The 26991-nt window shown below is 40.1% G+C and overlaps 1 protein-coding gene across 4 annotated transcripts in view; it reads left to right on the forward strand.

Annotated features, from left to right (window-relative positions):
* Nucleotides 1–26991, forward strand: part of VPS13B (vacuolar protein sorting 13 homolog B) — an 883845-nt gene that overhangs the window by 385952 nt on the left and 470902 nt on the right. For all 4 annotated transcript variants that reach the window (XM_090040420.1, XM_090040419.1, XM_090040417.1 and 1 more), the window contains one exon: nt 21620–21729. In XM_090040420.1, coding sequence (XP_089896546.1) covers nt 21620–21729 — 110 coding nt within the window. The remainder of the gene's footprint in view (nt 1–21619; nt 21730–26991) is intronic.

Genomic DNA, 26991 nt, shown 5'->3' on the forward strand with positions numbered 1-26991 from the left:
TGATCAGATTATGGTTAGTGAAGTAAGAGTGGTTGTTGCTTATTTGTAGGAACATTTTAATTCCTTATTTTAGGCCTTTCCATTGTTAAACAGTTGTGATCACCTGTTGTCATCTCATATATTAGAATTATTGTTATAAAACACATCATTATAATTAATTTGAGGTGCGTCTTACTGGGTTATTCTAGACCTTTAACATCACTTACCTTGTTATTTTTCTAACTTCATTTTTCTTCCAAAAATACTGTAGTAAGAAGGAAATTTGGCAATAACTTGTAAACCCAAATGTGACTAGGACTTAGTTACCTTTTCTGCTTGCTGTATTGATCAACTGAACAAAGATAAAATTAGGGGTACTGTGTTCTTATTTCATATACACAAAAATAAAATCAGCTTACAATAAACTGGTTTGGAAATCTAAATGTTTTTAAGGAAATAATGAGGTCACATTTCATTAATTAAAAAAAATATATTAGGAAATTTATACTTCTGTGCCATAAAGATTTAAGCATAAGCATTAGCTTAATCCTTCAATTTTATGCCCTCCACATGAACTGTAAGGTCATGCTTTCATTATTCATCTCTCTATTAGTGATTAAGATAACATTTGTTAAACTGATGTGCAGATTTAGTCCAAGGCCTTGCTCTAAACTTGATTAATATGCCTGAGAACTTTCAGTTCATTGATCCAAATTAATATTTCAAAACTCCAAAATATATGTAGAATTACCCTTGGAAAGGTGGACAAGTAGAGGTCTCTCCCAAAGTTATTCCTATTGATACTTCATATTAGCTTCTTTTTTTTCTGGCATGTACTCAGCACTACTTGTTTTGCCTCCATGAAGGACATGAATATAAATTTTGTGTGCCTTAGCAGTTAAAAGCTGAGTTCTGAGTTTGTTGTGACTCAGCTTCTGTATGAAAGGATTACATGTTCTTGTCAAGTCCCTTGTGCTATTGTATCATTGCTGTCACCCCTATGCCTTGGGCTGGATCTGGCCTGCAAGGACCCTGTAGTCCAGGTCTGGCTTGGGTCCCCGATGAGCTTGACATCTTTGCTCTAAATTGTATTATCTGGGGGTGGGGAGAGGTTGGAAACAAACGCCAAATTCTGCTTTTTTCTTTTACCCTCAAATAGGAGTATGCCAATGTAAAAAAAAAAAAAAAAAAAAAAAAAAAAAAAAAGGTTGTTCCAGATGTTCAGAAGTACTACAGGAGAAAGCTTTCGCATTAACAGTACTGAAATAATGCAGAATTAGTAAGGAAGTCAGCTTGGTAAGCAAGCATTGGTAGTTAGAAGAGAGGGCAGAAAGAGAGGAAAAGGGTGAAAACCATGGCATCATAAGAGACTACAGCAAAACTCCTACTGTTTTCAGTAGGACCAGGATTTCTCTCAAGGTTACATTCTAACCTTAGTTATACCAATTTTAAGTTTAATGCCAGTGAACTTCAGTAAAATAACTGGAGTTGCTCTGCAACAAGTTCAGAATCTACCTCCAAGACCTTTTTAACGGTCTCTGCATTTACAGAGTTTAATGGAGTTCATTTTTACTGTTATAGTATAACATTTCGTGGATGTGATATAATCATAAACCACATGAAGGACTGAATACTCTTGAATCAAATAAGTTGAAAAGCATAGCTGTATACAATCAAGTAGGCTTAGAACGCTTCCATTTAAACTCATAATATTGTTTTTGCTTATTCAATGTTTCTCTCTAATGTAATCTGTAGTATTTATTTGGCACTGTCAGCAGAATATCTAGATGCCATCTTGGGATTGTCTTTAAATTTAGATCATCTGAGTTTCTTCTAGCAGACTATTGAGAGAACTGCTATATAACTAAGGAAGGATATCAATTCTATTGTTCTTAAGTATTTAGTAAATATAGGTTTATTTTTCCCTTGAAACAAAAACAATCACTACTAGCAAGGCAGCAGTTATGTACTCCTCCTAAAATTATTTAAGCTATGATTAATCAAATTCATATGTGGTATTGATAGAGTTTGATTTACTTTATAAAAAGATTATGCAAAGGAAAGTTGTTTATTTAATATTCCTCTTTCATGTAAGATTTCAATAAATGTGGTGACCACAGGCAAGAACTGCAAGATTTACTGTATACATTACTTTTTTGATGCACCTGTACTAATCTTTGTCATGTCTGAACACTCTACTGGCTAAAAAGTGCAAACTGTAGCAAATTAGTAGTAGTTTGTGCTTTGATTACTTTCACTACTTGTGATCTAGGCAAAATATGTCCATTTTATATCAGGAAGGCCTAGTTCAATAAATTACCTTTCCCCCTATCATTTCATAGATTTCATAGACATTAGGGCTGGAAGGGACCTCAGGAGATCATCGAGTCCAGCCCCCTGCCCAAAGGGCAGGAAGTCAGCTGGGGTCATAGGATCCCAGCAAGATAAGCATCCAATTTACTCTTGTTTTTGCTTCTTTCTTTTGGAAGTTCTTGGAACCATGGCATGCAAATAAATATCTGATATGTTCCTTTTCTTCAGTGGAAACTTCAGCTGTGTAGAACACAATATGATGATATTACCCGGAATAGTTATGCTATGTAGGAGTGTCAAAGTTGGTAGTACTCATTCTGTGAGTGCAGGAGATCCTCCTACATAATTCCATAGGTTGTTTTACCCCTTTCCTAAAACAATAACACACTCTATTTACTTCCTAGTACCTGGTCTTAGCCTTCCTTCAAAAACAAATATGAGTGGAGTTGCACAATATTTGATATTGTTGTCAGAATCTCTCCACAATTGGTTCTTCAGTACAAACATTCTACATGGGCAGGAGGTGTGCATGGATTAGAGGCAGGTATTTGCTACTTTCTATCCTCTGCCACCCCATTCACCCCTTTACATGCATGCAGTTTCTTGATTGAGGACGGTTTCATTATTTAATATGCATAGAGGATGTAGGTTATTAAAATGGAAATGCAAAATATCTATGAACTAAATTACGCTTAGGACATGCCTAGACATGCATTTTAACATGCCTAAATTTAATGCTCATTAAAATAATACACATTAAGTGATTTTATTTATTTACTTATTTGGCAGGTGTTTACATGTGCAGGGACTTGGCACTAAAGTTAGTGCCAAGTCTCTGCAGCCTTGCCATGTGCCCCTAGTAGCTGGGGAGACCTAGCACTAAAGCTATTGCCGGGTTGTGTCTACAAGTGTGTTAATGCAGTTTAAGTAATTGTGCCTAAATTTGATACCTGCATTTGCAGGTATCAATTTTAGGCATGATTAGCCTAATTTCTCCATTTTTAATGCACATTAAGTGTGAGCACATGTAGATGCACACCTGTAATGTGCATTAAATTAGGCTAATGCACATTAACGTGTCTCGTGTAGACACACCCTTAGAGTCAAAATACATTTGAAAACCAGGCTTAGGAAGTGCAATTGATTTTACCTATATTTTATTATTTACATGTAGCAGTATTAGTACACAGAAAAAATTGCACATGTAAGTGATCACACATGTAAAATTCAAATACAAAGAGAAACTGTGTGGACTCCATTAGATAATTTGGTGCTTTTATGTTTATAGTGCCTGAAAGTATTAAACTTCTTTGAGACCCTGTAACTCAAAAACTAGCAATCAGTTTTTTCAAAGATTGTGAAAGAACATTTGCTCTCAAGCTGAGACCTCATATGCCAAGTTTCAGTTGGAGTGTACTTTAAAAAAAAAAGTTTATGATGGAACTGCCTGCACAATTTTAACTCTGCTGTAGTGTCACAAATGTGATACTGTAATGCACTACAGATGTTTTTATTCTACCACCCTGTTAGAACAATAATCCTAGCACAGAAGATGGTTCATTGTTTGGCAAACAAATTTATTTGGTATTTATTGCCATCTTGAATTACTGGAGTATTGCATGACAGGGTTTTAATGTAATTTAAAGCATTGGATGATTTAATTGGGGTTTTCTATTTACAACAAATCATATTCTTGAGGTTACCTTTCCTTTTTTCCCTTTATTTGTTTCCTTCTTTCTCTTAGAAAAATACTATCCACCACAAAGCCTTTGCTAAGATATGTTTGCCCCTTAAAACATTTTCTTATGCCTCTGCTGTGGTAGATATGTATGTATGTAATGTATGTACATATGTATGTATGTATGTTTTTATTGAGCACCTAAGAAAGTGTTTGAAATCTTCAGTGCGTTTCCTGTTGCCTCAAGGGAATCATAATAAAGAATAAAAAGAAACATAAGAGTCACAGCTACATCTTGTTCAAATTACTTTTAGGGAAGGTTGATGAAGCATCTACTGTTAAAATGATTTTAGGTTTGCAGCTTTAAGTGCAAGACCTGTTGGTATCCATAGTCACAATGCTACAAACATTTTGCTGATGGAGAAAGAAAGAAAATAGTTCCCTTGATGTACTGTTGCCGTAGGGGAAGAGAGATCTGTTACATTTCACAGAGGAATACTGCTGCTTCAAGGCATTGCAAAATAGTACTTCAGCAGGTGACATACTGTCATTTATGAATACGAAGCTTAGTAGCCTACTTCCAGGCACTTACCATAGTGTTTGTGGTTTCATTTTAAGACGGATGGAAAAATATTAATCTTTGTAAAAATATCATTTCAATAATCAATGTAAAATAGTCATGCAATACAGATTCCTGTCAACTTCTGGTGTAGTGTCACAAATGTGATACTGTAATGCACTACAGATGTTTTTATTCTACCACCCTGTTAGAACAATAATCCTATAATAATTCACTATCAGTAATATTAAGCTAGAAAAACTGATGTCATTAATGAAGCAGTGAACAGTCCATGTCATTTACCCAAGTGACACTATAATGAACCAGCATTTGTTTTGGCTGAATCATTGTTTCACAACCTTTATTCATACTGTGACTTGATAATATAGATTTAAGAGAGTGTTTTGAGACATTCCTCCAATCTGGTCCCAAAGAAAGTGGTGGATTTTCACCCCCTGTAGTAAGAATCTATTATGCAACTAATGTACATTTAATTGTCCTGTACATGGTGTATTTCTATGAGGGGACTTTTATTTTGGGCAAAGTAATGGCTGAATGTCAAAAGAAAAACAAGACTATATTCTTCTGATTTGAACTGCGTGGATTCTACACTAGTTAAAGGTGATCAGAAGTATTTAGGTTTGGATTGCCATATTATAGTTTATGGTTAATTGAAGTTCACAAGTACCACTATTATCATTAATGAATTTTACAGTATTCACTGTTATATCAGGAAATCTGATCTCTGGGATAAGTTGCTAGTCATTAGATATCAACTCAATCTGTACTTTGATGTGTGTTTTCGTAAGACCAGTGACAGTCGCTTTCCTCACTGTTTTTGTTCAGTGCCATATTATCAGAATACTATTCATTCTTAACTACTCTGCCTTTATTTAATGAGTATTCTGAATACCACAGTGAATCACTGTGGGCCAGCTGAGCCCCACATCCTCTCCTTTGCCCCACCCCACATCCTGGAATTAGAATTTTTCATGTGCTTTGTGCTAGAGCAGAATATCATCCAAAAGTGGTAAGGGACACCTTGGATCAAAGTTGTGGAGATTGATCAGAAGTTGATAGGTTTTGACAACTGACTTGCAACTCCTCAATATTAAGAAAAGAAAGAACTGCCTGTTAATATCCCTTCCATTTTGTCTTGGCTTCTTCAATACTCCAGAGAATCTGTTGTTTCTCCGAAATTCGTCACGTCTTAAGAATTTCCCAGTTAACCATATGATCCAGTTGGGATTCAACTTTCAGTAATTCAACATAACTTCAATCTGTGGAAATTCCCCCCCCCCCTTTTCAAACACCCCAAGTCTGGGAAATTACTACAGTCCTTGGATTCCCTGACAACCTCTAGCTAGCTACCTCATGTCATTAGTAGAGAACTGAAGCACAGTTTGTTTGTTTTCTGTTCCCTGTCCAATTCTCCTTTTTGACCCAGAAGAAAATAGTTGGGAGTCCTCCTTTTTGACCCAGAAGAAAATAGTTGGGAGTCCTCCTTGTTGTATAAGGAAAATTAACAAAGGCCATGTACAGGTGTTACAAAAAGTGAATATAAAGCCATTCAAGAGCTTTCTTATGAAAGAAAAATGGCTCTTCTGCACGGAAGTTCTACCTCTTTTAACCAAGAAGATCTTTTTCCTCCCACACTAACAACCGGCTGTGTAATTCTCTCAAGTGTTGAGGACACAAACATTGCACAGTCATCTGGTTTCTCTCCCTTCCTTCAGGGCATGTGGGTTCCAAGATAAGGATGTCGGGGGCAAGCAGGTTCTGAGAGCAGTGGAGGAGGGACGAGGGACAGAAGGTGGGTTCTGAGAGCCACGGGTGAGAACGTACCCAAGAGTTGGGATGGAGGGCAGATGCCTTACCCAGGCGAAGAACTTCTAAACCAAGGATAGGCAACCTCTGGCAAGTGTGCCAGTTAGTGGCACATGAAGACATTTTCCTTGGCATGCTAGGGAAAAAAAAAAAAATATATATATATATATATATATTTCCTAGCATGCCTAGCATTCCTATCTATATATAAAATTGATGCTCCAAGCTCTCAAATAAATAAACAAAAGAAAAACCCTGGGACGTCATCTCCATGTCCTGCAAGGCAGACTATACCTGCTCAGAACCTGTTCCCTTTCTGGTAGCTTGGCTGTTGTAGCAGTGCTAGTTGTCATTGATCTCTTCCTTTTAATTTCTCCAGATTAGGATTCTGAGCTACTTCTGGCCACTCTACATTTGCTTACTCATTCTGGGGCTTCCCAGATCTGCCAGACCAATGGTCATTACTCACTCTTGAAACTTGTTCATAAGGACTTTTTCTAGTTGGATATCTGAGCCTGAAAGGTGATGACCTTTTTTGGATACAAGCCACTAGGACCCATTTGGGAGATCTTTGAATTTTGTTGTGTTAAGGCATCTCTAGATCCTAGAGGCCTGTGGAACTATGGTCAGTGGTAAGGCATCTGCTATGCAATTCTCAAAAGTATTTGCTTTTTATGAAAGAAAGAAGGAAGGAAAGAAGAAAAAGGATAGTCTTTTTCTGTCCAGTGGTGATATGCCACTGGGACAATGTCCTCACTGAAATTCCAGTATCAGAAAGACTTAAACTCTTTCAATTGGAACTCGGAATTATCAGTCTATCCAGTATGCATTTACTATGCACCAGTTAACCAACTGTGGGGCTTCAAAGCTTTACATTGCAAAATTCTTGCAATTTTTAGCCTAGATCTACTTGGCTACTCCATTCAAGTTAATTATTATAGGGAGAATGACAGTGACACCTGTATTTAACACAGAAGCATCAGAGGAAACACCAGGACACTAAACTTTGTTTCTAACAATCATGCCATGGCAATGATTTTCAACCTCTTTTTTCATTTGTGGACTCCTTTGGAAATTTGATATTGGGGTGCAGACCCCTTTGAATTGTAGGTGCAGGTATTCACATACTTTTGATTGATCATAATCATATTTTGGTTATTGTCTGTTGGTTATTTAACTATGCTGTGGTTGTCAAGTGATGAGCCTTTTTCTGGTACTGTGAAAACCCATTCTGATTTGGCTAATTTATAAGCTGTTGAAAATCTTTTGAAGCCCCTGACACTATGCCAAGATTTAGCAAACCTGACATTCTATTTGATCTAACACAAAGGAACTGGAAATCAATACAAGTGTTAATGATAGCATGGTACAGCGACAACACAAGTGCACCAAGTTAACTGACTGAATATGCATGAGTAACATGAAAACAGTAGTCAGAGCAGCTCTTGCATAATCTAGGTAGTAAATATATAACCTAAGGTTTTGAAGCCAGAATTACAAATGTGTTTAGGCATCTGAAGATGCAGATAGCTGCCTAATGTGACTTGCAGAAGAGCCAAAGTGAATTCAGTGGGAGTTCAGTGCCTGAACCTCCTTAGCTTTGTAAATCACACTGGCTGGCTATCTTCATCGTAGGGTGCCAGAATATTTTTTGTAACCCTGGCTGGTCTCTAACTACATTTGCTGGAAGTTTCAGGGTGCCTCTCAGACTCTGTGCCTTTATAAATGGAAACATAATTTTGTTAGTTACTTTTGTTTTTTTCCCCCCACTGTTGTTCTGAAAATTAAAATAAAAACTAATGTTCTAAATACTTTTTTTTAATAGCTGGGTGATTTTTCTCCATTTGTGGACAGAACATAGTTTTTACTAATCATTACAATGTTGTATCTTTCCTTCCCTTTCAAACAGTTAAATATGCTGCATCTCATATTCCTAATATGAGCAAAGATAATTAATCAGTAGATGTAAGCAAAGTGTAAATATGGGGGGAGGGGAGGAGAAAAGTTTGTTAGCTAAAAAAATCTAATCCTATGTCCAGACTTAGATTTGAAGGAGGAGGAGTGTCCTGCTCAGTACATTAGATTATTAGCCACCTATAACTGTGTTTTCACAGGAATAAATCAGTTATAACCCAAAAAAGAACCGATGTATAGGCAGCTGCTGTTTACATTTGCAGTTGCTCCCAAATAAATGTTGTCACTTCTGTAACCACCTCCCCAATCCCATATCCCTCTCAAAAGGCAATCTAAATTAAATTTTGCTCAAAAGAAATATGAAAAGTTAGAAGCATTACTTCAAAATTATCTTGTATTTCAAAATTTTATTTCATACGTACATTTCAATACTACTATTTTAGTATTTTGGTATAAACTTCTCATATCTCAGAGAAGACTGGATAGGCACCTGGCTGGGGTCTTATGACCCCTCCCACCCCCAGTGCTCCTTCCTGCCCATGGCAGGGGGTCAGACTCGATGATCTGTCTAGGTCCCTTCCGACTCATTGAGTCTATGATTCTATCTCAGTTTGACATTTCTGCTGTGTACTCCATTCCCTTTTAAAATAAATCATTCTTTGCTTGCTTCATGACAGTATGTGAGCAGGGGTTCTCAGTAACAGATCTATCACAGATCCCTTTCAGGTTAAGACTGGTGTTAAGCAAGGCTGTGTCATTGCTCCAACACTCTTCTCCTTACCATGATGCTACATCTGGCCACCAGTAAGCTTCTAGTCAGGGTGGAGCTAAACTATCAAATGAATGGTAAGCTGTTTGATCTGGGCCAGTTCCGAGCCAAAACCAAGACCACCCCTGACCTCAGTCATTGATCTCCAGTATGTTGATGATGCTGTAGTGTGTGCTTACTTGGAAGCAGGCCTTCAGGTAATTGCTGAAATCTGTATAAGGCATATAAGAAAATGGAATTGACGCAACGTTCAGAAGACTAAGGTCCTCCACCAACAAGCCCCTAATGAACAGTCTCCAGTTCTAGTAATTCAGAGTCACAGTGAAACTCTGGAAGAAATTGAGTATTTCCTGTACCTTGAAAGCTATCTCTTGTAGAAAGCTGGCAACAACAGAGAATTCCAACTTTGCCTCAGATGTGCAAGTGCAGCCTTCAGAAGCCTGAGGAAACAAGTTTTTGAAGATCACAACATCAGAGCTGAAACTAAGCTCATGGTTTATTGTGCAGTTGCGATCCCTGCCTTATTGTATGGAGCTGAGCCATGGACAATGTACAGGAGACACCTCAAGTCTTTGAATTAGTACTATCAGTGCTACCTGTGGTAGATCCTTCAAATCCAGTGGGTAGACAGAAACACCAACATTACAGTCCTCTTGCAAACAAGCAATGCAAGCATTGAGGCAAAGATCCAGGTGTCTGACTCCAGACTCCCAAAGTTTATTTCTTCCAGCTCAGTCAAGATGTATGTTCAAAAGGAGGGCAGAGAAAGTGTTTCAAGGATGTTCTCAAAGCTAACTTGAAAAATGTAACATCTATATCAACTGATGGGAGACTATCTCCCAGGACCAGCTCAAATGGAGGAAGAGACTGCTGAAGGGTTTTCAGTACTTTGAAACCTTGCAATGACAACAGGACATGGAAAAATGGGAATGGCAAAAAGAGCATTTCATAGATCAACCAAGATTCCAAAGCCATCCACCCACCCCGCATGTGCCAGAACTGGAACAAAGTCCATCAATCCCAGATAGGTCTCATCAACCATATTTGGGACCCACAGATAAAGACGATCATGGAAGACAGTCATCCTTGATGAAATCCCAAATTTAGCTTTGTAATAAAGGCTTGACACTTAATCAGCTTAGTTGTATTCTTTGTATCAGAGCAGATATTTCCACTTTAGGTCTTGCCATATAATGAATAGTATGAGTATGATTAGAGTTGTTCCTAACAAACCTGATTGCTTATTTCTCATTTGGGGACTGAATCTGTTTTCACTTTTCCATTACTTTTCCTCTGAGGTAAAGTAATTCACATAAAAAAATGTATAAAAAAGTACTAACATATGCTATTATATCTTTTTTTAAAATCACTCAAATCAGATTTTATATAGTGAGACCTGCAAATGTATATTTCAGTAGTTGGAGAAATGTTATTAACTTACTGTAACTGCTGTAATGCAAAAAATAAATTTTCACAATCGTTGAAGCTTTGGTGTAGATCAATATGCCTAGCCCCCTTTCTGGGTCAACAATTCAAGATAAAATACAGGACACTTTGTTCCATAGATAAGTTGGCATCTTACAAAGCAATCTTATTGGCTTGTCATATATGTTGTAAAATGAACAGAAAGTGTGCATGTTTAATTTTTTTGCTGTGTAACTTCAGTCTCTAACCCTTACCTCAGCTCTCATTGTTCAGCTTGGGATGTAACTGAAAATGATTGCAGTGCCCTGGGATAGCTAATTGGTAAAGCCTGTTTGGAATGTGGATAAGTGAACCATTTTGGCAGTAAGCATCAGTTAGCAAAGAACTCATTTTCTCTTAGTGGTTTTGCAGGCTAAAATTAAGCAGAGTTAGATATTTCCACATTTAGTGATTTACAGTGGATCTGTTCTGAGTCAAACCTACACAAACAATGTATTGCCTGAATAGAAAATAATTCTTTATTTGTATGTAATAGGTAGGGGTGTGTCTTGCACTATATTGGATCTAAAATTCTTTTAAAAATGTATATATGATAAATGAAGAACGAGTCAGTTCCTTGCCCCTTTGAAATAATTGGATATTCAGTTCACAACTTGTATCAGCACCTGTTTGGTATTTGTAGAATCTAATTCACCTAAAAGTCATGAGGTTGTTGCTAAAATAATATATAGTGCAATTAATGTAGCATTATCAGAATTTTCATCATAGATCATTTTCACATTTTCTTATTAGTCATTCCTCCCTTTTCAGAACTAACAAATAAATTGTAACTTAATAACACATTTTTCAGTAAAATTGATTTTATTACTTATTTTTTAATAATGGAGTACTTAAAAATTAAGCTCTTCAGTTAAATGTTTTCTGCTGGAAGCAGGGGGGGGTGTGGTATACAATTAAAAGGAGGGTTTTTGGAAAGTGTTTTGATAGCAATGTGTTCTTGCTTTGGTTTTAGAGATTAATCATATGCGGTATAAACTCCACTCATCCTGTTCATAAAGTTTCAAGACTGCTTCCTACCCAGATCATCCACTGAACAGACTTGTATCAGTATCATATACTCATGGTTGAGGTTGAATGATAACTAAAATTCACTATATGAATATCCCTCTCCATCCTAGGCTATTGGCTTGTGGTCGTAAGCAGGGATCCGCGTTTTCCATTTCCTACAGAAAAACTGGAGGAAAATGTGGATTTCTCATTTTAATGAAGAAACCTGCAGGTTTTGCAGTTTTGCAAAGAGGTCTCTCTTTGCAAGAGTTCCAGTCTGCAAGGGGCTGAGAGGGAGTGAGAGGGAGGGCGGTCAGGCAGGATGCACCATGTACATGTATATGCACATGGCCACCAGGCAGTCTGGAGAGCAGCTTCCACAGGTATGGGATGGGTAGAGCTTAAGGCCCCCATAGGGATGGAGGGAGTTGGGCAGGGTTGGGGCTGGGGCTGCTGCTCAGCTGAGCGGTGCGTGGGGCTTCAGGCCCAGGGCTGCAATGCACATCCTCAGGGCCCTGGCAGGAAGTGGGGTGGGACCACAGGTGGCTCAACCAGGTGTCTTCATGCAGGATGTTTAACTGCTAGCTCTGGAACACAAAGCTGTGTGCCAGGGTGACCAGCTGCCAAGTCATGTCCACATAGGCGTGCATGATGACCCGCAGCCCCCCCACAAGAGTCACACAAGGCAACAAGCAAGATATGCTGCAGCTTCTGGATCTTCCTGCTTGGGTGCAGATGGCAGGATGCCAAGGCTGGGCGCAAGCAGGCTGGGATATGCAACTCATAACAGAAGGCACTTGCTCTGGGGATCTTCTGGAAACCTAGGCTTGGGCACAGAAGAGGGTCAATGGTGGCATGGCAGGGGGTTGGGGAGTGCTCTTCCATTTCCGGTAGCCAATCAGGAGTAGTGGGAACGCTTAGCTGTGCTCTTCAGTCTCCAACAGCCCAGGCAGCTCACAGAGCATGCTGGGAGGCAAGCAGGAGGACCCTGAACATGCTAGCCTTGGGTAATGCAGGCAGTCTACGTGGCCTCCCCACCAAATAGCAAACATGTCTTCTGTTCACTACTAATCTAACCTTGGCCACTTAGAGACCCACATAAGTAAGATCAATTCCTCCTTACATTTTTTGAAGGTCTGTACTTAGCCATGTAGTCATGATCTGTACCTCTTTGAGACAAACCCTGAAGTAAAAGTTCATTCCTACACTCTTTATGATCCAGGCTCTGTCTGCTTCTCTCAGAATTTCCCCAGCTTGCTTTCCCTTCCAAATCCAGCCTTTCCTCCCAACCAGTTCTCCAGCAAACATCTTTTACTGTCTTTCCTACCAGATATCTTCTTTCTCATTCCCCCCGTGAACAAAACTTTCTCCTCCCCTCTGCTACAACTTATCTCATCTTTATTTATCTTAAATGCCCCTCAACTATGTACCAACATTATTTCTGTTAGTTGTTTCTTTCATTTCTTCTGGTGACACAACCCCCTTCAAAACCTGGCTTCCTCTAAGATTCCTTTCCCCTAGCTCCAGCCCCTTCATTTCATATATCTGCCATTGAAACTTTCTTCTTCAACCTTATTTCTCTACACGTACACACACAAAAATTCACACTTTCCTTATAGGCTTCCATTTCATATTCATTTCACTACAGTCTTGCCTGAGGGGGCAGGACTGAACATGTTGCTTCTGGAAAAAAGGGCTAATGGCTGAGCCCTTCCCTGGGTGATCTTCTCTGTACTCAGAACTGAAGGTAGGGGTGACATTGGTGGTATGTGTTAGATGGGTTGACATTTGGCTGCATCCAGAAAAATTCAGTGATCGCAGAAGAGTTGATTGCAATTGCATCCATGTTGCTCAGTTCATCAGGTAATCTGTGGAGAGTGTGCTAAATACAGCTTTGCTAAATGCATGCCCACACACACACCCACACACTCGTGCCTGCCTACATAGCTCTCAAGGCCTCTTCCATATTCCTATTAACTGGATGACAGTCAGATTAAATTCTTATTTTTATACCAGCTGCCAAGAGATAGGAGGTAAATATAGTAAGAATAAGGATCTGAATGTGACACCGTATGTCAGTTAGACCAGTTCTCCACTGAAATGTATATTTAATAAACAAGGTGGGGAGGGAGTTCCTCACGCTCTTAATGAAATCCAGAGAGCTTTAGCGCAGTGTCCTGAAAAAAAAAAAAAAGTAATTAGAGAAGTTTCAGTTAAATGTAAAACCCGCCTCTAAAGAATCTTTCAAGTATCTGGCCTGATATTGTTGCCAACAGTCAGTGAAAGCCTTCTGTGGTAATTGGGCCAACGTTTAATTCTTGCTAGCTAACTTTAAAACTGTCTGATTAACTGTGGTCTTGAAGCCTTTTGTGCGTTATTTTTCTACAACAGCGATCTTTTAAAAAACATCTTTCTATATACAGATAATCAAGTTTTTCATCAACAATAGTATTTAGGTGTTTGGGGCACATAGACAAACCGCCTTAAGGCAAAATGAGGTGTGAACGTGTATTACAATTTGTGCTAATTGCCTTTTAGGGCTTTTACCCTACAGTAAATTCAACATAACTTGCCTCTTAGTGAAAGTGGGGTAAGTGGCCTTGCATTTATTGCTGAGGTAAGAGCATGCATATACCCAGCTACTGTAGTACATTGTACATTGTACAAAAGTACATTGTGTGATAATGTCCTTGCCTGCCTTGCAGTAACTTAATTGTGTGCTGATGCCCTGAGTAGCAAATGAAATAGTAAAATGTATTTATCTGGTATGACAGAAAGTGGTTTTTAGCAAGCCATAGTTACCTGGCAGTCAAACTAAACAATAAGTTAATTATCTGAATATTAGAGCTGTTTTTCTCAGACTTGGGATACCATCAAGTTAACAGGACTGAAAAAATAAACCATGTTTCCCTCTTGCACCTTACTTTTGAATTTTATAGAACCACAATACTAGTAACTCTATAGTCCAGGTTGAAGAGTTTCAGTGCAAAGTATGACTTAGACCATTTTCAGCCTTCCAAGAGTTTGAGCTAAGTTAGTTTTCAGTAAACAGAAAAGTAAATCAAGTTACCAGCTGCATATGTTACAATAACACTATTTTTTATTTGCAAGTGTGTGTTATAAATATGTTTTTTTAAACAGAATTTTCCCGTAGGCTGCTTCCCCTTGTCTCTTTGGGAGGTCTGTTTGACTCTTATTTCTCATTTGACATATTGTCATGAAGACCTCTTGATATCCTGTAGTATCTTCTAAAGATGCAGGACTTCTTCATTCTTTTGGCTGCTAAAACTTTAATAAAAGCTAATTTTTGTAATGTATTGCTTATCAACCTTTTAGTATCTTCTGCTCTCATTTTCCAATTTGCTCCAGATCCTACTAGAAGGCTTGTTTATCATCTTTTTCATTTTACACATGTTATCCTTTTATTTTATGTTCTACACTGGCTTCTCCTTAAATTGAGGATTTATTTCTAAGGTTTATTACTGACATTTAAAACTATCAGATCACAAAGCCTATCCTATCTACAGGAGTTCCTCACAGTGTGTGTTCCAGCTTGAAGCCTGTGCTATGCTGATGATTTATCTTGTGTATTTCTTGACTGCCTCTTGCCCATTGTACTTTTCAAGACTTGCTCACTTAACCCTAGTTTGATGGTACTTCCTGCTCTATGAAATTTAAATTGATTGCTCATTTTGTATGTAAGGTAAATTCAAACCTTATTGGTGTTTAGTTTTTTCCCTCCCAATTTTTGTAAAGTCACTTAGATTGCTGAATACTTCATCTTTGCTATATTTGTCAAATCCATTGATATTTGCAAAAAAAATTGCACAAGTTATATTAAATACTTTTCCATTTACACTGCATACCATCCAACATTCCATGTTTTTGGGAGAGTAGTTTCTTTAGTTCCTTGAGCAGTATCACTTCCAGAGATGTATGGATTTTGATTCTTCACCTTTCAATAATTAACTGAGAAACAAGGATTTTTTATGATTTCTTTCGTTGGACTAACTGTATATTTGAAAGAGGTTTTAGGCAAGTTTTCAGGCATCAAGTACTCTTTCTCAGGAAGCTTCATTTGCCTCAAAGCTTGTTTGACAGCTTTTTCAACTATGTGATTGGTCGAGTAAAAGTTATCAAAAAAAATCCTTGCTTCTCATATATTTCCTGGATCATCATGGCTACAACACTCTAACCCATCAGCTGCTTTTTGTGGACTAATTTTAATGTTTTAAATGATAAAATTTAAAATCTTATATAAAAGGCAAAACAAGTAAATGATACAATGACATTGCAACTAAATAAATATAGTAGTATTAATATATTTAAGTACATAAAAATAAATGATGCCACCCATGAACACAGACATTTCACTGTTTTAACTCATGCTAGAATTTTAGCAGATTCCTCAGTTGTCTGGATTTTCAAGATTTCTGCACCCTTTGCATCTTATAGTTTTTGAGCCTTAATAAAAGTTGTGTTGGAAGGAACCTTGAGGGTCACCTAATCTGAATTAGATTAGACAAACAAATGCAGGATTTCCTAAACCATTTCAGGTAGATGCCTAGGCAGGTTCATCTTGAATCTCCAGTCATCAGAAAATTTTCATAAACTTCCCCAGACAGCTTATTCCATTGTCCTGATTCTCTGACAAGACTTTTTTTTACTGAGATTTGATGTATGTTAGCTTTGCTGCAGGTTAAGACCATTGCCATGCTGTCTCCCCTCTTTGATGCAGAAGAACAGTTGTTCTCCCTCTTCTTTATGGCAGGCTATCAAATATTTAAAAACTGCTGTCATGCCCCCTTTCTTTAATCTAATTTTCTCCAGACTCTAAACATACCTAGTTGCTTCAACCTTTCCTTGTATGACTTACTTAGCAGCTTCTTTATTATCATTAGTGTTCATCTCCAGATCCTCTTCAGAAACCTCTACATCTTGCTTAAAATGCAGTGCCCCAAACTGAAAACAGTATTCCAGCTAAAGCCTAATCAGAGTTTAGTAAAATGAAACTTTCACTGTCCAGTCCTTGTGCACAACACTTCTAGTAATGCAACCCACAATTGTATTTGCTTTCTTCTGGCAGCATCACATTGCTGACTCATTTTTTTTACTTTGATTCACCATATCTACAGATCCTTTACAGAAATGCTTCTGCCTAGACCAGGCTTGTCCAACATGTGGCCCTCCAAGCTGTTTTCTGAGGCCTGAGGCACTGCTGTGGGAAACAAAAATAAACAGGGGGGTGATGTGATACTGCTTCCTGTTAGGTCTTTGAATATGGTTCTCTGGTCCACTGGATAATAAAAAGTTCATGATCCGGCCCCACATTTAAAAAAGTTGGACACCCCTGACCTAAACAATTATCCTCCATGCTGTATTTGTGCACTTGGTTTTCTTCCCTAGATGAGGCACCTAAAAATGCATCTGTTGCATTTCTATCTTTTGCTTTCCAGTTTATGAAGTTCCCGTATTCTCATCTCCTCAAAGTGTGTACCCCTCCCAGTTTGCAGATTTGATTACTGTATTCATGTATCCCTTTATACAAGGCATTTTTTTAATGTTAAACAGCACTGGATCTAAAGCAAATGGTATCTTACTCGAGGCTTCCTGCCGGTCTGACATTTCTCAGTATGTAGCTTCTCTTTCTTTGTGGTTATTTAACCAATTGTGTATCCACCTAATGGTAGGTCAACCTAGTTTTCATTTCTCCAGTTTGTTAATGAGAATGATGTGTCAAAAACATTATTAAAGTCTAGGTATATTATGTCTAACATGTTCGTCACATCCACCAGCTAGGTTTTCTTGTCAAAGAACAAAATCAAGCTGGTGTGGCATGTTCAGTCTTAGATTCATGTTGGCTGCTAGGTATCACCACCTGATGCTCTAGATATTTACAAATTAACTATTTTATAATCTGTTTTAGTAATTTCTCCACTTCTGAATTTAGGCTAACTGACCTATAATTCCCTGCGTCCTCCTTTTTCCTTCTTCTAAAGATTAGCATGTTAGCTCTTCTGCATTCTTCAGGAATGCCATATTTCCCATTTCAGAGCTAGAAAGTTTCTTCAAAAGAAAACAAAATGAATCACAAAGAACCCCAAACAATTCAGATTAGCCTTCAAGTCCTGTGACTCCAGGAATGGGAGTTTAAAGCAAAAGAATCCCCAAAATATTGTGAGAGTCGTGATAAAATCTTGAGAATCGTCAACATTGGGACTGCCAACAATGAGAATGTTTAAAAATATATCTTAGGAAACAAAAATGCATGCAAAATTTGATTACAAACAAAAATCAGCCCTCAAATCCTCAAAGGATAAATATTGTAATACCACAGAAACAAAATAAAATTGTACAGGATAAAAGAGATAAAAGAAATGAAGGCTTTGGTTGTATAGCAGGACTGCTTTTGTGTAAAACTGGTTTTCATGGGGCTTTGGCATCCAGCATCCTTCATGTTCCTTGGAAAATTCTGTATTAAGCTGTACTATTCATCAGTTAAGAACACATTGACTCCTGTAGTCAGCAAATGCTGGTGGCATTTATAGACATTACAGTAAATTGGTACTTTATCATTTAAACTTTGGAAAATAAACTTTTTAATAATATTACCATTAGAAAGCTTTGGCTCTCTCCTGTTGAATTTTGAATACAAATTGACTTTTTAAAACTGATGGGCAATTTGCCTGTTTCTTTTTTCATCATTATTCATTTTCTTCCCTTTTGTTATCTATTTTCTCATTTTCTAAGCCTTCTTCTAAACCTTGTTAAGAAAGCCATTTGTAGAATGCATTGATTTTTCCTTTATCATGTTTTGCCTTATACTCTCTAGTGGGTTATTGGAGTATCTGACCCACATCCATCCAAACAAGGTTTGGCCCAGGACCGAGAGATAATTGAGGTCTGCCTTGGGCAGAGCATTGGCATGAAGAATGCTCAAAGGCTTCCCCCTCTGACTCACTAAAAAAAAAGGTTGACCCTATGTCCCATTTTGGGGGGAAAGAATGGGTTATATTATTTTCCTTGGTTCTGGGGCTCCAAGGCTCAGTTCTTGCTAAGTGTTTGTGTTGGCTGAGAAAAGCATCTAGGGAGAGGTATTTTGTGCCTTGGGTTATTACATTCACCATTTTTTGTGAAAACAGCTGTGTTTACTGCAAAAAATGTACAGAGCAAAACCTAGAAATTCTGTGCATTCTCTCCATTTTGTTTTCTGCCTTCCTTTCTCCATACCATCTGTAGAGCTGCCAAGTTTCTCACTTTTGTGATGTGGGGAATAGGGATTTTTATGATATGCTCAGTTCGGCTGTCTTGTGATTTCTATGATCCACTAATCTTCCCAGAAGGCTTCACTGAACGTTTGGTTTGTTCCTTCTGTGACTGTTTTTCCACTCCTGACTGTGAGAGAAACACAAAAGCTTCAACAGTTGCTGGGAACAAAGGAACGGTTATTAATTTTCAGGCTTACCTCTGGCCAGAAGCAACAAAGATGTAACTGCAGTTAAGAGGCCCCTAAACTGGGGGTTCCTGGAGGCAACAAGAATGGTGGGTCAGTTGCATATCCTCTTGGGGCATTCTTTATTTTTCCGTGAGCCTTTGCAATCTTCATTATAAAGGAAGTGACCTGTAACATTGTTTCTGGATGTCCTCTAACATTTGAGTTTTTTTAAATCGTCATGTGATTTAATGCTTACATGGTAGAACTCCCAGATCCATGCTTGACAACACTGAAGATATAAACAAGGCCAGAACTTTTTACTTTTTTTTTTTTAACTGATATTTGACTTGGGACAGTTTTCTGTAGAGAGAGGCAAATACATTTCTTTTTTGATTAAGGGTTGTCCTCCTAAATAGGAACAGTTGGTAGTAAAATCAATCCATAATCAAGAGCTAAAAAAAGAAATCAGGAGGTAATAGGAAGATAAATTGACTTAGTCTCAAGAGGGCTGTTAAATGTGGGTGCATAGTGGTGTTGATTGGAAGATTATAAGAAACATTACAGCCAAACATACTTGGAGAAGACTTTACTTAAAGGTTATAAATAGTTTATGGAGCTATTGGCATCAGATTAAATTAACAGCAATCTTGTTTATATCATGTCAGACTGGCTTTATGTGAGGAAGTTGACACTGTGCAGAAACATTGTCTGTCTGTCTTCTCTAAGTCTCCTGACTCTCCATTCCCATTACCGCCCTCTTTCTTGTCTTACCTGATTTTTCTGCTTCTATAGATAAAGATGTTAAGAATCATAGTTTTTGCTTAAAAATATATATCAGGTTCAACACTGCTGTTTGACAAAAGCATTTGTTGAAGTATACTTAAAAGAAACTAAAGCAAAATATCGTATTATGATTTAGAGATGTACCGATAAAAGGAAAACTAACGTTATCGGCAATTGGGTTTTTTTGGCTAGTGTAGCTGATAATGTCACCGATAAATGCTGTATGCATGTGCAAAGCTGCAGGATGGACACAGCCAGGAATGCAGCTGGGCAGCATGGAGAACAGCATCTGGCCAATAAGTCGGTGGGGGCCAAGGGGTGTCGGGGAGGGAAGGGGTGTGGGGGGGATGCAGATCAAGGCCCCCACAGTGAGAGAGTGAGGCAGGGGCAAGGGAAAGCACTGCCCAGCCAGGGTGGTGAATGTGATCCTGGGGGTGGAAGCAGGGTGGAACCGTGCATGGGTTATCCAGGATGCGCAGAAGGATGGGGAGAGCGGGCAGCTCCCTGCCACTGTGCACACCCCTGGGGGAGACATGGGGATCATGCGCCCCCCAGATCTGTGTGTGGAATGAGGGTGGGCTGCCTTCTCCAGGCTTGGGGCTGAGGGCTGGGCCAGGACTGCGCTTAGGGCAGGTGGGGGTGGGCAGCAGCACTGGGAGGTGTGACTACTGGGTGGCTATGGGAAATTTTGGGGTCGTTGTAGCCCACACTGTCACACCCCTTCCAGTGCTGCCGCTGCCCACTGCACCCCCGCCTGCTTGGAGCTCAGCCCAGCCCAGCCTCCTCCCCCCCACCACAAAGAGGCTGGCCCAGCCCCAAGTCCACAGCAGGCACCTAAATGCACAGATCTGGGGGGCATATACCCTCCCTCCACCCCCCACTGCCGTGAACCCTCTGGACAAGCTGCCCGCAGCTGTGTCCCGCTTCTGGGCTTGGGGTCACATTCACTGCCTTAGCTGGGCAGTGTCTGCCCCTGCTCCACTCCCTCTCCCTCTCCATAGAATTAATGAGTTGGAAGGGACCTAGACAGATCATCTAGTCCGACCCCCTGCCATGGGCAGGAGGGAGTACTGGGGGTGGGAGGGGTCATAAGACCCCAGCCAAGTGCCTATCCAGTCTCCTCTTGAAGATTTCCAGGGAAGATGAGAGCACCACCTCTCTGGGAAGCCTATTCCAGGCTCTGGCCACCCTTACAGTGAAGTAGTTCTTCCTAATATCTAACCTAAACCTGTCCTCCCTCAGCTTGTGGCCATTGTTCCTAGTGACTGCAAGGGGGGCCCTGGTGAACAGACTTTCCCCGGGTCCCTGCTGGTGGCCCCAGTAAGGTTGTAGGCAGCCACAAGGTCTCCCCTCAGTCTCCTCTTGCGGAGACTGAAGAGATTCAGGTCCCTCAGCCTCTCCTCATAGGGCTGGCCATGGAGGCCCTCAACCATACGAGTGGTGTCTGTCTCCCCTGCCATGCCCCTCCCCCTCCACAGACTTACTGGCCAGACACTGCTGTCCACGCTGCCCAAGTACATTCCTGTAAATTGACTATCAGATCGATATTGACTGATATAGCTGGTTAATAATCAGCCATCAGTATTACCCAAGAAAATCTTTATTGGTGCACCCCTAATTATGATACTATGCCATCAGCAAAATTGATACAACCTAATCAAGAGAAGTATGTAGCAAATATAATCTGGAGTAAATAAAGGGGTTGCTTTTAAATTATAATTTCAAATAATCTTTCAGTTTGTTTGGTACTCTTCAGTCTTAAAATAGAGAATATCCTCTCTAGATACCTCTAGAATTGGAATGAACTTTTTAAATGTAGTCACTACAAAATGACTTTAAAAAATACCTTTGTACATATCTTTCATTCTAATTGTATTTTATATTATATAGGTGCAGTACTTTTGACCAGTGTGCAAGGATTAGCTGTCAATATTGATCCCGTCCTATATACATGGCTTACCTATCAACCTCAAAAAAGAAGTAGTAGACACATTCAACAGGTAAGAATTCTTGAAAATGACTTCTGAATATGAATTTAAAAGTATTCCTTTCTTACAGCATACTGTCTAATTTGATGTGAAATTTTGAGTGTGTTAAATATAATTTATCATACATGAAGTTGACCTGGGTAAAATTTTAAATAGTTAAAAGTTATAAATTTTATCCAAGCTTTAACATTTAAATTATGTAAATTGAAAGTGATTATTACATTACTTGTTTATTTTTCTTGTAATGTGTCATTAAAGAGGAAGATGTTTTTATACCCTGACCCTTCCCAACTTTCTGGAAGGACATGAGTCAGTTGAGATTGATTTCTGCCACAAAATCCCAGGGGGTTCTAAGCCTATCGGATCTAGTAGTGACTGTTAGTCCAGGAACTGGACGTCTAAGGACCATTTCCAGACACCCTTTGTATGACACTTTTCTTGACCAGTGAGGTTTCAGAGGCTAATCCAGGAACCAGTACTACAGTCCTATTGGGTGTGTCTATATGAGTAGCCGACTGCTGAGTAACCAGCGTTACTGTGCCGTCCCGTCACCTCACAGTTATTTTTAGCTGCTACTCCTCAGTAGCAGTTTTTAGCTGCTACTGTGCAGTAGCTCAGCATCTCATGTACACGCACCCATTGAGACCACAGTTGCTTAGATACATCAAGCAGGGTTGTTGGTAGTAGTGGTGGGGAAAGGAATGAAAAGAGTGGTTTGTGTCCTGTCCATTATTATATTTTAGTAAGCTGAAGCTGAGGACCAAAATTTAATATATGAATAGCTTGTTTTAAGTTTTGTCTAAAATCCATCTCCAGTTCAGATGGCCAGTTATATGAAGCTGCTCTCTAAAACAACTTTTTTTTTGTAGTCATTGAGATAGTATAGTTGTGAAAATAGTCCAGCTTGTTTGTTCATTCCAAACACAAAAACTGGCTCAGGTTCCCCTATGTTCTGGAAAACACTGGGGGATTTCAGGCTGATTTTTAATTTTTTTTATGAGACTTTTGCCTCACTTTTTGTTTTCTTTTGTGTTAAGCAGCTAGTTAATTGGTTAAACATGATTCCTTGGTGGGAACCGCAGCTTTAGAAGAACCTTTGACTTTTTATAGAAGTTGAGGTTGGGGTCTCTCCAGTGTAATATTAAGGTTCAGAAAGTGTAAAAAAAAAAAACAACAAAAAACAAAAAAAAAAACCCTCTCTAATTATGAAATAACCTGTGTATTTGGGCAATTTATTTTTAGGCCCTATTTTATTAACATGTGCCTAGAAGCATGAGCATTGACATGCTTTATACAATTTTTTAAATGATGATTGTTTACCTTATTATCTATTTAATTTTATTATCTATGTGACTTAGACTGAACATTTCCTCCCATCAGTATTTTTAGGACTGAATTCCACAGGTACTACTTGTTGTGCGAAGAATAAAATGTATTTTTATCATGTTATCAGATTTAAAATTTCTTTAAATTTCACTGAACATTCTTTGCTCTTGTACTAAAGAAGAGAAATAGGATTTCCTAATTTACCGTTCTCTTTTCTGTTTGTTATTTGTTTACAGCTCTGTGTGCCTCCTTTCTAAATGAAATGGCCCCTGCATGATAGAAGGTGTGATTGTGGGATTGTGCATTAGATCCCATTGCACCTTGTTGCCAGTGGCTCCCCCTGTGCCAGCAAGAAGCAAGCTCTTGCAGCTAGGGCCCCCTCAGTAGGGGGGATCCCAGCCACGGGGGCACTTCACATGCCCTCTGCCTCTGAGAGATCTCCCTGGGATGTTCACACACATGGGAGGTGCATTGCAGGGACGTAGCATCCATAGCTGTGGGATTCTGAGTGCTGGCAACTGCAGGCTGCTTCCAGGACCTAGAGTTTGCAGCTGTTAGGGCTTAGAGCCCCCAGCAGTTGCAGGACTCAGCCATGACTGGGCAAGGTGCATGCCTGTGGGGGGAGAACACAGCTGACAGGGCATCCAGCTGTATATAGGGGAGAACTTGCTACATATTCAAATTAAAGCTTGATAGCAGCCAGCTATAGAGTTACTACACATTTTTGAGGTCTGACTTTGATAAGTACATTGCGCATGTAGATGATCTCAAGATAACTGCACAATTAACCAGTTAGTAGTGGGGAACAAACTTTAATTATCCAAGTTTGAATGTTTTTGTCATTATCAACATTAATGTTATGAAAATATAATTTTTTCTTTATCATATTGGAAATGCATATCCCTTAAAAAAATCTCTATAGTAAAATAATACCAAGAGAACACTTTCCCTTCACATACCAATTCCAAACACATTCAAGGATTGAAAGCTTAAGATTGTAATAAAACATTGTCATTGTACTGAGTAAAAGATTGTAGCCAAGGATAAGTTCCCATGTCTATTTTATTGGAGAGAGGTAGAGTTTATTATCTTAAAGACTTATCTAAGAAAAAAGAAGCATTGTGCACCAACTTTGTAGATTTTTTTCCAGAGTTTAGTGAAATAAAAAATGCAGAATGTACTGCTTTCAAACATGTATTGTCATAATAGTTTCTGTAAAGCTTTTTTCCTAATATAAGCATCGGTTTTAAAATCACCATAAGAAAATTTGCAGTTATTTGTTTATAGCTTTAAATATTACTCATTACTTTATGTATAGGGGCAGTAAGAGAGAGAGATACAGGTTTCCCTCACTTTATGGGGTTTCTATATATGTGAATTTCCTCTTATGCAATGACCCTTTTTACACCCAGAATTTGTGATATGTGCAATAAGTCTGTAGGGGTAGGAGCCCCGTGCTGCCACTGGCCCCAGCCCACAACGACAGACTGTTCTTGTCCCATGTGCAGATCTGGGGGCATGAGCCCTCCAGAAGAGCCTGGCACCGCCCCCTAGCCCACAGCCCTCCTGGGGCGTGCATAGTAGCAAGAGCTGCACCCCCTGCTGCAGCCCCTGGAGCAGCCAACAGCACCTGCCTGCAGCCACTGGGCTGCGCCGTGCATCTCCCCCCACCCCTTCCCTAACCCCAGCCTCACTCCCTCCCTCCCTCACCGCTGTGGTAACGTATCCCTATTTGTTATCTTATAAACTAGGTTCCGTTTATGCAAATTCAAGTTACATGCAGTTTTCTGGGAACACATATACCACATAAACCTGTATATGCAATGTATTTTAAATGTCCCTGAAAAAGTAGCAAGCTATCCAGATCAGAACTTTAACCTGAAAACAAACATATATACACCATCCCAACAATATAGGGAAAGTTTGGAATGAGTAGCATATCTCATTGTGTAATGACCCTGTAAGGATAAAGCATGAACAAGACTAATGCGTTTTTATATAAATAAGATGATAAGGTACTGCACAACCTATTAAACATTAATCTGCTGATCACCTTCACCATCTGCCGTAAAGCCGGCAAGTCAGTCAGCGACACAGAAGTCCATGACTTCAGAAAAGCCGACTTTGACAAGCTCAAGAGGCTTGTCGGTCAGGCCCTTAGGGACCATGACCCCAGGGAGATGGGAGTTGAAGAAGAGTGGTTGCTTCTCAAGGAAGCGATCCTCAATGCACAAGCTAAATCTATTCCAACACGGAGGAAAGGCAGCAAGAAGGCACAGCAGCCCTCAAGGTTCTCCAGGGACCTAGCGGACCTCCTGCGGCTAAAAAGGAAAGCCTACAAAGGATGGAGGACAGGATTCACCTCCAAGGAGGATTATTCTGCGCTCGTCTGGTCCTGCAGGGAGCAAACCAGGAAAGCCAAGGCTGCAACTGAACTCCAACTAGCTTCAAGCATCAAACACAACAAAAAGTCCTTTTTCAGATATGTAGGGAGCCGGAGGAAAAGCAAGGGTAACGTTGGACCCCTGCTACACCAGATGGGGCAGCTGACAACTGACGCCCAGGAAAAAGCCAACCTATTAAATAGGTACTTTGCGTCAGTCTTTCATCAGTCCCATGGGACGCCCATGCCTGCTATGGGACAGGGAGATCCGGGTGATGGGCATCCCCTTCCCTCCATAAATGCTGACCTCGTGAAGGAACACCTTGAGAAGCTGGATACCTTCAAGTCAGCTGGCCCTGACAAACTGCACCCCAGGGTACTCAAGGAGGTGGCGAGCGTCATAGCCCAGCCCCTGGCACGGATCTTTGAAAACTCCTCGCACTCTGGTGTAGTGCCCAAAGACTGGAAGAAGGCCAATGTGGTGCCGAGCTTCAAGAAAGGGAAGAGAGTGGATCTGGCTAACTACAGGCCCATTAGCCTGACTTCTATCCTGGGGAAGATCTTAGAAAAGTTTATTAAGAAGGCCATCCTTGATGGACTGGCCCAGGCTAACATTCTAAGGGATAGCCAGCACGGGTTTGTTGCGGGTAGGTCTTGTTTGACCAATCTCATTTCCTTCTATGACTGGGTGACCTATCACCTGGACGAGGGAGAAGAGATTGATGTCATATATCTTGACTTCAAAAAAGCTTTTGATCTGGTATCCCATGATCACCTCTTGGCCAAACTGGCCAGTTGTGGCCTTGGCTCCACCACGATCCGCTGGCTGGGAAATTGGCTCCGTGGTCGGCCCAGAGGGTTGTGATTGATGGCAGTCACTCATCGTAGTTTCATAGTTTCATAGTAGCTAGAGTCTGAAGGGACCTAGGTAGATCATCTAGTCCGACCCCCTGCCTTGGCAGGAAAGAGCACCGGGGTCAGATGACCCCGGCCAGGTGCTCATCTAACTTCCTTTTAAAAATCCCCAGGCTAGGAGCCTGCACCACTTCCCCTGGAAGCTGGTTCCAGGCCCTAGCCGCCCTGACTGTGAAGTAGCGCCTCCTAATATCTAATCTAAACTTACCCTCCGCCAGCTTGTGACCGTTATTCCTGGTCACTCCTGGCAGCGCACGGGGGAACAGGGACTCCCCCAATACCTGCTGATCCCCCCTGACCAGTTTGTAGCAGGCCACAAGGTCCCCCCTTAACCTTCTCTTGTGGAGGCTAAACAGGTTCAGGTCCCTTAGCCTCTCCTCATAAGGCCTGCTCTGCTGACCCTTGATCATACGAGTGGCCTCCTCTGAACTCTTTCCATATCGTCCACGTCCCTCTTGAAGTGTGGCGCCCAGAACTGGACGCAGTACTCCAGCTGCGGCCTGACCAGTGCCGCATAGAGGGGCAGGATCACCTCCCTGGACCTGCTCGAGATGCATCTGTGGATGCATGACAGGGTACGGTTGGCCTTCTTGACTGCCTCCCCACACTGCCGGCCCATGTTCATCGTGGAGTCAATGACGACTCCAAGA

Source organism: Crocodylus siamensis, chromosome 3, assembly GCF_052110815.1.
Source record: "Crocodylus siamensis isolate JL-2025a chromosome 3, ASM5211081v1, whole genome shotgun sequence".
NCBI lineage: Eukaryota > Metazoa > Chordata > Crocodylia > Crocodylidae > Crocodylus > Crocodylus siamensis.